The 16,120-nt window shown below is 33.8% G+C and overlaps 1 protein-coding gene across 2 annotated transcripts in view; it reads right to left on the bottom strand.

The window, feature by feature from the left end:
* CFAP69 (cilia and flagella associated protein 69) overlaps positions 1 to 16,120 on the bottom strand; it is a 61,193-nt gene that overhangs the window by 3,221 nt on the left and 41,852 nt on the right. For both annotated transcript variants that reach the window (XM_043588799.1, XM_043588800.1), the window contains exons 15-20: positions 13,559 to 13,677; positions 9,750 to 9,831; positions 6,649 to 6,841; positions 3,562 to 3,699; positions 2,850 to 2,926; positions 1,320 to 1,517 (exon numbers count right to left, since the gene is read on the bottom strand). In XM_043588799.1, the coding sequence (XP_043444734.1) occupies positions 1,320 to 1,517; positions 2,850 to 2,926; positions 3,562 to 3,699; positions 6,649 to 6,841; positions 9,750 to 9,831; positions 13,559 to 13,677 (807 nt within the window). The remainder of the gene's footprint in view (positions 1 to 1,319; positions 1,518 to 2,849; positions 2,927 to 3,561; positions 3,700 to 6,648; positions 6,842 to 9,749; positions 9,832 to 13,558; positions 13,678 to 16,120) is intronic.

The following is a 16,120-nucleotide window of genomic DNA, read 5'->3' as shown; positions in this document are numbered from 1 at the left end:
CTACTGCCACTGATAATAGTTTACGTGAGGTTACTTCAGGAAAACTACTAATTTGTGACTGTAGCAATTTAACACAAGCAGTTTTGTGAGAGTGCCGTGTTGGTTGTGGTGATGCAGTCTAGGGAGGTAACCACTAACTGCAGGCTATTTCTAAATTATAGAAACAATTCTCAACAGGCTATTTACTAAATTATAATCAGAGGACACATGCCCTTAGCATATATTATTAAATTTATGAATTATGAACCTAAGTATGTAATTAAACAACTACTTAAAAATAAATGGGGTCAAAGCCATGATAACAAATCAAAAATAACCAACAAATCAACAGTTGTTAGTCCACACAGCAGACGTTCTGCCATTCTATGGAACTAATGAGGCAGCAGGACTTCCAAGAGGGCTCTCCCGCTTAAGAGAAATAAATTACTTAAATGGCAACATCTATGCAATAAAACCTCTTAAAACTTTCAAGCAAATTGGTGTCTAAGATGGAGCAGAATTCACAGGTGGATGCAGACAGAATTCCTACTAGGCTGTAGATACAAACGTTTAATAGACTATGTGAAAGATCAGACAATAGAAAACTTTGGAAATCACCGTAAAGAGTTGTAAACATTTAATTGTAATCATAAAGGGTCACCAACCAGAAGTGGGGAATCTGCATCACCTTTGTATCTGGAGACAAGCTAAATAGCTACTTAACCTATTTGTTCAAAAACTTCTGTAGTATTCAGTTTCTGACTGAACACAAAGCTTTAGGAGAATGGTTTATATTTTCCTGGAAGGTTTTTCTGATTAAAGTCAGAGGCCAGCTTACCTCTGGATTTTTAGATAGAACATTCATTGTAAGTTTTATGGTACTGAAATGAGGATGCAGCTTTATGGATATGCCTATAGTTGGCATGCCAGTAAGGGCCTATCACAGAGGGATGGATGAGGGCCAACTTTCCCAGTGAGGTTAAATGTACAGTCACAGAGATACACTATCAGACACAATTTGCCAAGTGTATACCCTTAAATAGACCACAATTTTTGGAACTGACATTTCAAAAAATGTATCTCAGTTGTCTATTTTTTAAAATGTAAGCCTGTAGAAATCAAATTACAATGCCATAAATTCATAGTGAATATAGTAATTGAATCTCAGGCTCTTAACTCCATGGTTTCTTTAAAAATTTCACAAGAACACTGAAAATAACTATAAGAAAAAACTACACAATAACTCTAAGTGCTGAAACACAAGTCAGGCAAATATATCCTCTGGTCAACTAGCTTATACAATGAAATTATCTTCTGCCTTAAAAGTATATGTGACTTACTTTTGCATATACTTTTTGTTCATTTTGCACATCTTGGTGTGCTTGGCTTTCAATCATCTCACTTTGAAGAGAAGCAACCATCTTTCCAATATTTTCTGATGCTGTTGTAATAGCTTCCAAAATTTTTTTGTCTGTAGTGACTGGTCTTAACTTTTCTAATTTTATTTCTTCATAGATTTCATTCCATATTTCTCCAATCTGTTATAATAAAGTTTAAGTTTAAAAAGTTAAATTAACCAAAAATAAATGATATAATTTTAGGTAATCCTTTATTTGGGTGGTTGTTCCAAAGTTAACACCTACTAAACCACCATTCCCCATCTTACTACTTGGGAATAAGTGCATTGGGAATAATTTGAGGCAATAGTTACATTTGAGTATTCAGAAGTAATTTATTAAATGTTTTATAGTGATAAGGTATTTGTGGATGAGGCTCTACTACCTAAGTCTAGTTCACTGTCATTGTCACTGCCCTCTGGTTTATAGTCACACTGTTTTCATAGTTGCAGAAACTGCTGCTTTAGTCTCATCCTCTGGAACTACTGATGTTTTCCTCCCCAAACCCATGTATTAGAAAATGAGTTAAGGAGTGCTTGGCTGGCTCAGTCCATAGAGCATGCGACTTTTGATCTCAAGAGTCGTGAGTTCAAGTCACACACTAGGTATGGAGCCTACTTAAATAAAAAATAAAGAATATAAATTGCTTGAAAGAAAAAAAAAAATCTAAGTCAGGCTGAACTTGTAGGACATTGAGCATGGGGATTCCTGGGAATCTAGAGTCCTGTCTCTTGCCCCTTATTTTCTACCTAAGACTGAATCGTAAGCTGTTAAAACTCCATGGTTTCATCATACTGACAGCTCATATTCTAGGTTGTCTGGAAATTAATGTGCTTGAGTATGCTTATATTTGCAGAAAAATTTATATATCCAGGATTGGGAAGAAAAGGAGCTTTGTTTTCATTTGAAAATAGGTTTATTCATTGGCAACATTCAAATATATAATACTAATATTAGTAGAAGAAAATGTACTTAAAAAGACATTGCTGACACTTCAAAAGCATTTATTTGCCAAAAAGATATAACCATCAGGGTGAGCAACCTAATATCCTTTAACTGATATTTGATTACCATATAAACTAATAATAAAATCTTTAATAAATATTAATTGATTTTAATAAGCAATAATTCATTAATAATTCAATTAATTATAGCTCCTGATGCTCTATAAACAGAAGAAATTATATTTTAAAAATTCTGTAAAACTTCTGAATGCCTCTGTCAGTAACATCCATCTTCTTTTATAAATAGTTAGATGAAATCATATCCTATGGAAAATAGCCAGTTAATTAATTGCATGTTTCTGGAACAGTATCAGATGCAAAATGGAAAATAAAAACTATACAGTACATGGTTGACTGCTTACAATACATGGTTGACTGCTTACAACTATGAATATAGATCTTTTATTTCCCAATTGATTTTTTTTTGTCATATCAGAGTGTAATAACAAGATTATAAGAAAGTACTCACTTTAAAATCAAGGTATCTATGTATGATACAAAGAGTGACAAAATCTTCAGCAGATAGGCCAGGTAAATTTTCAAAATCTAAACAAAGTTTATAAAGAGAGAATTACTGTAACAAAGCAAGTAATTCCAAAAAAAAAATAATAACCCCATATATCTATCATAAAAACTAATGCAAACAGTTATTTTTGTTTCATCTTGATTATGGAAAAGTTAGTTTTGTGAGCTTTTGGCTTCCTCCTATAAGAAACCTCTGCCAGGTCATCCTTATTGAGTCACTGCTGTGGTTAAGACAATGATACTGTATTTTCAGAGGCTGAATAATGTTTGAGTACCTTTTCCCTTAATAGGAAGCAAGGACTAGAAAAAAAAAAAAAAAAGAAAAGAAATGGGAAAAAAAGAAGGACTTTAAAAATGCAAGTATTTCAGAATTCTTGTGTTTAAGCCTAATCATCTAAACTAACCACTTTTAATCCTGGCTGCACCTAGAACTGCCTCGGGAGCTTTGAAAAATGCTGATGCCTGGGCTCCATACCCAGAGATGCTGATTGTAATTCATCAAGGGTGTAGGCTGGACATTAGAGTAACAATGAAACATGCATTTATCTGTATCAGGGGACTTTTTGATCATGTCTGAAAAATAGACTCCAAAGCAAAATGAACTTGCACACTCTGCAAAACAGAGGCTCTTATGAATGTGACAAGTAGCTTCTTACCTAGTTTGCCCAGCACAGCATAAATTTTTGCTCTGATATTCTCGGCAACATCCATAATTGCAATAGTTGGGCAGTTTGCAGGCAGTGGCATGATTTTTTGCTCTTCTTGGAAACTAGTAAATAGAGGTTTCTTTGTATCTACTCATTGCATATCATGAAAACATAGAAAGGACAGGTAAAAACATTAGTAAATTAATTTAATTTGAAATTTTACTCCAGACATAGAATATATATTATAAAATAGTGCATTGTATATGGTTATTCTTGTGAAAGCATAAGAATCCAGTTATTCCCCATTCTATGGCAAAATTTAGAGCTTTTTTGTTATTTATGTACAATATGAAAATTTCACAAAATAACTATTTTAGGGGTGCCTGGGTGGCTCAGTCAGTTAAGTGCCTGACTCTTGATTTTGGCTCAGGTCATGATCTCAAGGTTCATGGGTTTGAGCCCTGAATCGGGCTCTGTGCTGACAGGGCAGAGCCTGCTTGGAATTCTCTCTTCCTCTCTCTGCCCCTCTCACGCTTTTCTCTCTCAAAATAAATAAACATTAAAAAATTACTTTTGGGGTGCTTGGGTGGCTTAGTTGGTTAAGCATCTGACTCTTGATTTCAACTCAGGTCAAGATCTCACAGTTCGGGGTTCAAGCCCTACGTCGGCCACTACAGTGGTGGCATGGAGGCTGCTTGGGATCTTCTCTCTCCCTTTCTCTGCCCCTCCCCTGCTCATGCTCTCTCTCACTCTCAAAATATATAAATACACTTAAAAAAAATAAAAGTGATTCATCACTTATATACAACACCTAGCGCTTCTCATAAGTGCCCTCCTTAATAGCCATCATTCATCTAGCCCATTATCCCCACCTCCCTCCATCAACTCTCAGTTTGTTCTCTATCATTAAGAGTCTCTTGTGGTTTGTTTGCCTCTCTTCTCTTCCCCCACCCCTTTCCATATGTTTGTTTGTTTTGTTTTTTAAATTCCACATATGGGTGAAATCATATAGTATTTGTCTTTCTGTGATTGACTTATGTTGCTTATTAGCACAATATATTTTTACTTCACGTCATTGCAAATGATAAGATTTCATTCTTTTTGATGGCTGAGTAATATTTCACTGTATATATATACACACTACCTCTTCTTTATCCATTCATCAGTTGATGGACATTTGGGCTCTTTCCATAGTTTGGCTATTATTGAGCATACTGCTGTAAACATTGGGGAGCACATACCCCCTTCAAATCTGTATTTTTGTATCCTTTGGGTAAACACCTAATAGTGAAATTGCTGGATTGTAGGGTAGATCTATTCTTAGTTTTTTTGAGGAATCTCCGTACTGTTCTACAGAGTGGCTACACCAGTTTGCATTCCCACTAACAGTGCAAGAGGGTTCCTGTTTCTCTGCATCCTCACAAACACCTGTTTCTTGTGTTGTTAATTTTAGCCATTCTCACAGGTGGGAAGTGATATCTCATTGTGGTTTTGATTTGTATTTCCCTGATGATGAGGGATATTGAGCAACATTTCATGTGTCTGTTGGCCATCTGGATGTCTTCTTTGGGAAAGTGTCTATTCATGTCTTCTGCCTATTTTTTAACTGGATTATTTGTTTTTTGGATGTTGGGTTTTATAAATTCTGTATACATTCTAGATACTAACCCTTTATCAGATATGTCATTTGCAAATTATCTTCTCCCATTCAGTCAGTTGCCTTTTAGTTTTGATTGTTTCCTTCGCTGTACAGAAGCTTTTTATTTTGATGAAGTGCACGTTTGCTTTTTGTCCCTTGCCTTCAGCCACGTGTCTACTAAGAAGTTGCTGTGGCCAAGGTCAAAGAGGTTGCTGCCTGTGTTCTCCTCTAGGATTTTGATGGTTTTCTGCCTCACATTTAGGTATTACATCCATTTTGAGTTTATTTTTGTGTGTGGTGTAAGCATGTGTGTGGTGTATGCATGTCACTCTCCGGTTTTACCAACACCATTTGCTGAATATACTGTCTTTTTTTCCATTGGATATTCTTTTCTACTTCATTGAAGATGAACTAACCATATAGTTCGGTGCATTTCTGAGTTTTCTCCTCTGTCCCATTGATCTATGTATCTGTTTTTGTGCCAGTACCATAGTGTCTTGATGACCACAGCTTTGTAATACAGCTTTAAATCTAATGTGGATGAATCTTAAGAACAATATTGAATAGAAGAGATCCAGTTGTGCTTGGAAAGGGTCTATGAGTAGGGTCTTTCTGGGGTGTTTACAATAGATAATTTCTCTTTGTTTTTCCTTTAAAAATCATTCCTATTGTGGTTTAACTTACATGCAATAAAATTATTATAACATTTTATATATGTGTTACATATACATATGCAATGTATAATGTAAACTGTATTAGTCACATAGATGTTGACTTTATAATAATTCATTAGACTATTCATTTGTAAAAAAAAAAAGTAAACTGCATGAATATGAATCAACAGAAATGTGCAAAATACTATACAGGCACTCTATTTATATCCCCAATTTTATCAGTAAATGAAATGGGTTGAATCTATTTGTAAAAGCAGGTAACTCAAAGGAACTTCTTTAGGACATGGTGTTAGGTTTTGTTTTGTTTTGAGTTAAACAATATAATCAAATACCACTTCCTGAAAATATCTATAAAAATATGAATCTGCTGATAATATACTTTTCTTCCATTCATTCAGAATTTGTGATAGCAAGTTCTTCAAACTCTTGTGAAAAGAACCTTAAACAAAGGGGTGAAAGTTCTCATACTTCCCTCATATCTTAAAGATCTCTTTCTAAAAATATGGGTGAAAGATGATGAAGTCCTATGGATGTAATTAACAGGGTGGTGGCTATTCTAACAATATTTTATTATATATTTGAAAGTTGCTGAGAGTAGTTCTTAAAAGTTCCATCACAAGAAGAAGATTGTAACTGTGTGGTGACGAATGTTAACTAAACTTATTGTGGTAATAATTTTGTAATGTATAAAAAACTAAAAAACTAATGCAACGTAAAATTCAATTATATCTCAATTAAAAATATGCATCTAATTGCTATTATAACAGTTATAAATACACTTACCAATGATCATACCATGTTTATCACGTTTTACTCCTAGTTCTTTTTCTTCCTTTCTCCATAATTTAATTAAAAGACTAGCAGCTGTCTGGTCCTTCTTCCCTCGCCAAGCATTAACATGAGCCGTAGTTTTGGGATTATCACAAAATTCAACCATTATTCCCAGTACTAGATTACAGAATTTTTTTTGGTTCAACTTTTGCAAGGAAACAGGAAAGAAAAAAATGCAATTTAAAAAATTATTACCTTCAAAAAAGAAAACAAACATTTGTATTACTGATCAGTAACTTTCTTCTAAATGACTGCCTTAAAATTCAGACTTAAGTATGATTTGGGACAATCTCTTTTTAAAAAGTATGTTTCCAAACATTAAGGATTAGAAAATATAAAAAGAAAAAGATTCAATATAATTCTGATATAGTCATGAATATATGTCATGACCAAAATGTAATAATTAGGTTCAGTCAGAAAAAGAGAGATTATAAAAATAAATGAAGATGTTCATTTTAGGTAAAGCAATGGCAACAGTACTATACATAGTTCACTGTATTTATAGGATCTTTCCAATTTACATGATTTATTATGGTTTATAAAGACTCATATTAACTATAATCTCATTGTGATTAAGAAAATAACTGATGGTAATTGCAAGTGGAAGTCATATGTGAAAATAGATACAAATGAGATATAATTTTGTATTTTGAAAATTAGCATCCAAAACAGTAAGCATTTAAGAAAAATCATCAAGCATATTCCTTTGTTTTGCTACTAGTTTTCAGCAAACCAAAATTTAGGTATAGAAAAGTCCATCCAGAATAATAGCCTCCTCCACACAATAATTTGTGTCTGAAATATTTGTTGATTAACTCATAGTATACCACTAATAGAATATAGCAAAGGAAACATGTAACCTGTTGTTTGAACTGCAAACATTATCAGTTTCCTCTTTTATAAAATGAAAGATTATAATATTACCTGCTTTAAAGAGTTATTATGATGAATTATACAAGACTGCCTGGCACATAGAAAGTTCTAAATAATATGTAACATAATTAGCAATTATTGCATACTGAATAAATATTTTAGCAGATTGTATTAAGCAGAACCCTCAATTGAGTTTTTTATTTCTATACATCACTTTCAGGAAAAAGGGGCAAATGTCAAAGGTTGGAGTTGATCTAAAAATTTCATTAAAGAATATTTTTATCTGTAATTAACTTGATTGGTTTGATCCACATTAAGTACAATCTAATAATTATATTCATAATAATAGAAAACACTTACATGGTAAAAATATGTCAGGCACTATTCCAAATAAGTGTGTATGTGTGTGTATGTGTCTGTCTGTCTATACACACACACACACACACACACACAAGTGCACACGCATATATAATCACTCATATAAATCTCCCAACAGTGCACGGGGTAGATACTGTTATCTCTTTTATAGATGAAGAAACATATTACAGAGATGTTAAATACTTGTCCAAGGTACACAGCTAACAAGTATTGGAGGCCTCAATCAGACTGATTGCAGCCTGTGCTCATAACCATTGTGCTATATATGGCTTCTCCTAGCAGTCTTCTTCATGCCTTTCCATCAGAGAAACCCTAGTGGTGAAGGAGAGTGAACACAATTGAGAAATGTCTGTGAACTTTTTATATAATCTTAAATATTCCTATAGAATTTATTATTTTATAATTATTTTTTAATGTTGATTTTTGGGAGAGAGAGAGAACACAAGCGAGATCATGACCTGAGGCTTCACCAACTGAGCCACCCAGGTGCCCCTATTATATAACTCCCTATTTTTGAGTCTTTAAATAAAAACAAGATTCTAGGAAGATATGCCAAATTAATTCTGTGACTTTGAGAATCTCCTGACACATCACCATGTGTCTCTGGGCACACTTGTACTCTCATCAGAGAAGCATGGTGAGGTATACATCATTTAGTAGAGCCACACATATATCCTTCCATATTATGTCCAATATCTCTGAATTTTCCAAGGGTTTCTGGTCATGATTCATTCCTGTTTATCAAAGTTTATCATTATTTATGTTTTGTATGTAATTTTTTATATCTAATGAGTTTGCTCTCCTATCTGTAATGCCAACTAATTTTCTTTCAGAGAGATGAAGGGACACAAATAACTGTAGTACATTTGCTAAATCCAAGTAAGTTCATTATTCTGTTAATAAAATCATGAATGGTGGCAATCACAGGCAGGGACAGAACATCTCTCAAAGTTTTACTGAAACCAAAATAACTTTTCCTCCCACATTGTCTTGACTATGGACTTAGAATTCAGGCCAGTAGAAAATGACTTTGAGGATAATTGAGGGTCTTTGCCATTCTTCATTGGTATTAGATGGCAACTATATTTCCTGACAGGCTTAATATATCCATTCCTGTTCATTCTGTGAAATGGTCTATGACATACTAATTCCTCGCATAACCTACAAACTATACACAATTCTTAAAAAATACTTTACTCCTTTGTGTAATGTAGCCCTTAACTTTTAATACTAAAAGAAGCTAGAAGTTATCAATAATGATTATACATTTTGATATTGTCTAGCACTTCACACACTATTTCCTTAAAGGTTGGTGGGGAAAAGAAATCCCATAAAACAAATTATCTTCTGTTATGTGTTTGTGAGTTCTGACCTAAGTACACTGGTTTCTTCAGAGGAGGGATTTTCAGAGCTTTTATCTATACAAATGCAAATTATGATCTCCAGGTGAGATTTTGTTTAATGTTTATTTCTTTATTTTTGAGAGAGTGGGAGAGTGAGCACAACTGGAGGAAGGATGGAGAGAGGGAGGGAGACACAGAATCTAAAGCAGGCTCCAGGCTCCAAGCTGTCAGTTCAGAGCCTAATGCAGGGCTTGAACCCATGAACCGTGAGATCATGACCTGAGCCAAGTCAGACACTTAACTGACTGAGCCACCAAGATTTTATTTAAAACAAACATTTAAACATGATTTGGGGACACATTTAATTACAGAATAGTGTTCTGTGGCACTTAGCTTTGGAAAGCTTTAATAAAGACATATTATTATTAGTATTTTATAGTTGTTAACAATCATACTTACTGCCAGTAAATCCAAAAGGAGAAAAATGCCTTCCTTTTCAAGAAAATAATCCTCTAAGGGATAACATCCCAAAATACAGCACCTTAAATAAAAAGGAAGTTATTCCTTTAACAAGGATTCTACTATCTATATATATTGTCTACTTCTATATTTTTGACTATGTTAGATGCCCCATTTAAGAGAAATCATGTATAAGAGAGAGTTTTCTGTGACTGACTTATTTCACTTAGCATAGTGTCTTCCAGGTCCATCCATGTTGCTATAAATAGGATTTTCTTTTTTTAAGGCTGAGTAATATTCCATAGTGTGTACATATACCATATTTTCTTATCCATTCATCTATTGATGGAACATTTGGGTTGTTTCCATATCCTGGTTATTGTGAATAGTGCTGCAATGAACATGGGACTGCAGCTATTTCTTCAAGATCCTGATTTCAATTCTCTTGGATATATACGTAGAAGAGGGATTACTGGATCAGGTGGTAGTTCTATTTTTAATTTTGTGAGGAACCTCCATACTGTTTTCCATAGTGGCTGCACCACTTGGCATTCCTAACAATGTCAAGAGAGTCTCTTTTCTCCATATTCTTGCCAACATTTCTATATCTATATATCTCTCTATATATATCTACCTACCTGTCTATCTATTTACCTATTTTTGTTTTGAATAACCACCCTAGCAGGTATAAGGTGATATCTCATTATGGTTTTGATTTGCATTTTCCTGATGATTAGTTGTTCCATATGAATTTTTAGGATTGTGTTTTCTATTTCTGTAAAAAAATATCTTTAGGATTTAATATGGATTACATGGAGCTATACATCACTTTGACTAGTATGACATTTAAACAATATTAATTATCCCAATCCATGAACACAAGAAGTCCTTCCATTTATTTGTATCTGCTTTCATTTCTTTCATCAGTGCTTTATAGTTTTCAGGGTTTAAGTCTTTTACTTCCTTGGTTATGTTTTTTCCTAAGTACTTTATTCTTTTTGGTGCTATTCTCTTTGATGCTATTTACTTAATTTTCTTTTTGCATAGTTCATTATTGGTGTAAAGAAATGCAACTGATTTTTGTAGATGAGTTTGTATCTTGAAACTTTATAAGCTCATGTAAGCTCATGTAAGCTCATCAAGAGATAATTTTACTTCTTTTTTTCTGATTTAGATGCCTTTTATTTCTTTTTCTTGCCTAATTGCTCTGGCTAGTACTTACAGTATTGAGTAGAAATAGTAAGAGTGGGTATCTTTGCCTGGTTATAGATCTTAAAGGAAAAGCTTTTAGCTTTCCACCATTGAGTATAATGTGGGTTTTTCATCTATGGCCTTTATTGTGTTAAGGCAAGTTCCTTCTCTACCTAATTTGTTGAGAGTTTGTTTTTATCATGAAAGGGTGTTGAATTTTGTCACATGCATTTTTTCTAGAACTGAGATGATTGTGATTTTTGTTCTTCATTGTGTTAATGTGGTATATCACACTGATTGATTTGCTTGTATTGAGCAATTCTTGCATGCCAAGGATAAATCCCACTTGGTAATGGTGTATGATCCTTTTAATTTGTTGTTGAATTCAGTTTGCTAATATTTTCTATAGGACTTTTGCTTCTATGATCCTCAGGAATATTGCTCTGTAGTTTTTCTTTTCTTATAGTATCTTTGTGTGGCTTTGGTATCATGGTGATGCTGGCCTCATAAAATGATTTTGGAAGTGTTCCCTTTTCTATATTTTGGAAGAATTTAAGGATTGTATTAATTCTTCTTTAAATGTTTGGTAAATTTCAACTGTGAAGCTCTCAAGTCCTGAGGTGTTTTTGTTAGGAGGTTTGTTTTTTGTTTTTTAGAGAGGGAGAGAGAGCACAAGCTGGGGAGAGGGGCAGAGGAAGAGAGAGAAAGAGAGAGAGAGAATCTTGAGCAGACTTCACGCTGAGCACAGAGCCCAACATGGGCTTAGTCTCACTATTGGGAGATTATAACCTGAGCCAAAATCAAGAGTCAGACACTTAACTGACTCAGCCACCCAGGTGTTCCAGGAGGTTTTTGATTACTGATTGAATCTCCTTATTGTTATTGGTCTTTTCAGGCTTTCTAATTCTTCTTGATTCAGTCTTGGTGGGTTGTATGTTTCTAGGAATTTTATCTATTTCTTCTATATTGTACAATTTGTTGGCAGAGAGTTGTTCATAATAATCCCTTATGATCTTTTTTATTTCTATGGCATCTGTTGTGATATGTTGTTTCATTTACATCATTTATTTTGAATCATCTTCCTTCTTTTTCTTCGTCTAGTTAGTGCTTTGTAGACTTTGATATCTTTTCAAAACAAACCAGCTCTTATTTTTCTGGATTTCTTCCCAATCCCTCATTTATTTCTGTTCTAATCTTTATTATTTTCTTTATTCTGCCAACTTTGAGCTTAGTTTGTTCTTCCTTTACTAGTTCCTTTATGTGTAAAGTTAGGTTGTTTGAATCATTCTTCTTTTCTATCTAGGTATTTATCCCCATAAACTTCCCTCTTAGCACTGCTGTTGCTGTATCACATAAGTTTTGTTATGCTGTATTTTCATTTTAGTTTGTCTTGAGAAATTTCTAATTTTCCTTTTGCTTTTGTCTTTGACCCAGTGGTAGTTCAAGGGTGTGTTAATTCCCATGCATTTGTGAATTTTCCTAATTTCCATTTGGTATTGATTTCTAGTTTTCTTCCATTGTGGTCAGAAAAGATATTTTGAATGATTTAAGTCTTCTTAAATTTGTTAAGACTTGTTTGTGACCTTGTAGGCAGAACCAGACCCCCATCCTGTGGTTATCTAGGCGCTCTCCAAAAACTACCTCATTGACATAAACTCAGATGTGGTTGAAAGGGGCTTGTTATATATAACAAAAGACACAGCCTTCAAAAGTTATTACTCTGGAGCTATTACAGGAACTGAGAATAAAAGACCAAATATTGTAACAAAAGATGTTCTCATTGCTCTTTGTGTTAGATCTATAGTCAGTTTTTCCCCCCAGATATGCTGCAGTGGGGCTGTCATGAATCCCACCCAAGCAGAAAAAAAGAAATATGTTAAGCGTTAATGATATTTGAAACTCAAGTAATTTTCTCCAAGACAAAATTTCATAAATTAATGTTAAGAAAAGCAATATTTATTTATTTATTGCTCTTTAGGAATGCTAAGACATTTGGGGAAAAATATTGGTTAGGAAATACCTAATCAATTAGTTTTTGACTCTTCAAAGAGGAAATGAGTGAGGAACTGTGTGAGTAAAAGTAGATGCTTGTGTTTTTCCAGACCAGGCCAAAATGGAATGGATTCAAATCACAAAAACAAGAATTTAAGTTTATATACAAACTTGTATCCTGAGTTACAGACAAGATTGCTTTCCAAAGGATGTTAGTAAATATCATTTCTGGATTATTGAAAAGAAAAAGGCAAAAAGGCAAAAAAAAAAAAGGGCATTGGAAGAGTTATCTTTATGGTGTGATTTTAAGGGAAGAAAAATTTTTTTATGAGTTTAGCAAAACTTATTGAAGCTTAAATTGTGGTACAAAAATACATTTCAACTGATTTAAGAGAGAAATTATTGCAACAAAATTTTCCCTACTCTATCATACACACTAGAGTTAATTTCAATTATTATCCAATCTATAGTTTTGTTCTAGGCTTTTATTCCATACAAATTTGTGCAGTTTTTAAAAATTAGATAGAAATCTTAAATCTATTTAAAAAAATCAGACCTCAAGCCAACAAATGTCATGAGGTAATTTTCTTGTATTATAGTTCTAACTTGGTTACAGTAATACTCACCAAATGCTGTCCAGTGTACTAAAAAGAAGTACATTATAGCCTAATCCACTCTGAAACTTCATGGGGTCGGTTTTCATTACATGAAGAATTATATCCACTCCTTCTGTTCCGAAAATTTCCTAAGAGATTTATTTAAAATTATGTTTTGAAATAATCTCATCCTTTTCTATTTCATTTTGTCCCCTAAAACTTTTTCTACCAGAGAAGCAGAAAACACTGTTACTTTATTACACAATTTTTTGAATTAATACTCAGTCTCAGGAGTTTAGGACAAATTATTATAAAGCTAATCATTTTAAGAAAGGGCATCAATCACTATGCTAGCTGAATGTCTCTTTATAATTTTTATTTTTCCCTTTCTTTTTTTTTAAAAAAATAAACCATAAGCTTGCCCCATGATTTTCTTCCACATTATAATGGATGTAGTCCAATATCCTGTCAGATGAATGCTAGATAGCAAAAACTAATTTAAGAGGCTAAAATTCTATCATGGAAGATTTTTTAATGCTCCCAAGAGAGAAATATACATACGTATATGTATACATAATATATTTCTCTCATATATATATGAGACTCATATAAGGTTTTGTAAAACCTTTAATAATTTATATCAAGTTATTACCAGTTAATATTTCTCCCTTAACAATTACCTTTCCCATTGCTTTGTTGTTCAGTTCTGCTACCCAGTAAGCAAGACTATGAACATTTTTCCAGAAGAACACAGGCACAGGATGACAGAATAGAAGGAAAAGTTGCACCAAAGCTCAGAGCGAGGTGTGGATTTACTGTTCTTGCTGGCTTTCCCTAAAACCCCTCTATTGAAAACTTCATAATCTTTAATTTTTATCTTTCCAATTCTATCTTTTGCTATTTATCAATCTTAGAGACTCAGAGTTTGTTATAGAGTTAAAAAAGATCAAAGGGAATTAAGCTCTTTTTTTCTAATTTTTAATTCTAGTTATGAATTCAATTTTCTCCAAGTTTTTATTTAAATTCCACTTAGTTAACACAGTGTAATATTAGTTTAAGGTGTAGAATTCAGTGATTCATCACTTACATACAGCACCCAGGGTTTCACACAAGTGCTCCTTAATGCCCATCACCCTGAATCAAAGGTAAACTCAAAAAACATTTATAATGCTACAGCCACTTTGCAAGAACTGTTTTCCAGTTTCTTAAAAACAGACACCTATTTTTTGAACCATTAATTGCACTCCTAGGTATTTAGGAGAAATGAAAGAATGATGTCCACAAAAAGACAACTATAAAAATGTTCACTGAAGCTTTATACATAATAGTCCCAAATGGAAACAACCTGTGTTTATCAATAGGGGAATGGATAAAAAAAATTTGGTATATTCAAGGAGTGAAATACTATTCAGCAATAAAAAGGAATGAACTGCTGATACCTACAACAATATCAATATATTTCAGAAATATAATGCTGGATGACAGAAACCAGTTATAAAACAGTAAATACTATGTGGTTCCATTCATATAAAGTAAATAAATAGGCAATACTAACTTAAGGGGATAGAAATCAGAATAGTGGTTACCTGAAGGCAAGTGGGGGTATGGCTGCTAAGGGGCATGAAAGAATTTTATAGGGATGGGGCACCTGGTGGCTTAGTCAGTTAAGCATTTAACTCTTGATTTTGGCTCAGGTCATGATCTCACAGATGTGGGATCAAGCCCCACATCAGGCTCTGTGGAGAGCATGGAGCCTGCTTGGAATTCTCCCTCTCTGTCCCTCCCCTGCGAGTGCTTGCTCTCTCTCTCTCTCTCTCTCTCTCTCTCTCTCTCTCCCTCTGTCTCTCAAAAATAAATAAATTTAAAAAAAAAAGAATTTTATAGTGAGATAACAATAGTCTGTTTTAATTGGGGTACTGGTTAAATGGGTATATACATTCATCAAAACCTATCAAAATATACACAAAATATATATTTTATCGTATATAAGAATACTCTACAAAAAAGAATATTAAAACGTCACAGGATTAAAAAAACACCAACATTTATGGACACCAAGAAAAAGTTGAGGAGGAGGAGTTAAGGTGGCAGACGAGTAGGGGGACCAGGATTTCCCTCCTCCCTCAAACACAGCTATATTGAGGTTAGAGCATTTGGAACACCAGGAAATCAATCTGGCAGGGGGTGTGGGGGGTAGCAGAAGGATCTCCACGGGTTGCGGGAGACAGCTTAGTGGGTCAGAGGTGCATGTATGCAAACTGGGGGAGATAAAACAGTGTAGGCATGGAGGGGAAGGAACCTCTTCTTTGGAGAGACAAAAGGGAAAGACAGGCTGTGGAATTGTGGTATTGTGTTAGTACAAGAGTAAAACCTCTCCAGACCACGGACTGGGGAGTGAGAAATATGGAGAGTGCCAGTTTCTACCTTGCAAACAGCGCCAGGAGCTGAGGATCAGAGTTTTCAAAATTGTGTGGCTTTCTTCAGACTGACAAATTCCTAGACACTCACACACTACCAAAACTCAAACAGGAAGAAATAGAAAATTGGATCAGACCCATAACCAGCAAAGAAACTAAATTGGTTATCAAACAT

Source organism: Prionailurus bengalensis, chromosome A2 (genome assembly GCF_016509475.1).
Source record: "Prionailurus bengalensis isolate Pbe53 chromosome A2, Fcat_Pben_1.1_paternal_pri, whole genome shotgun sequence".
Lineage (NCBI taxonomy): Eukaryota > Metazoa > Chordata > Mammalia > Carnivora > Felidae > Prionailurus > Prionailurus bengalensis.
Note: the sequence above shows the minus strand (reverse complement) of the source record. Positions and strands in the feature narration are given on the sequence as shown.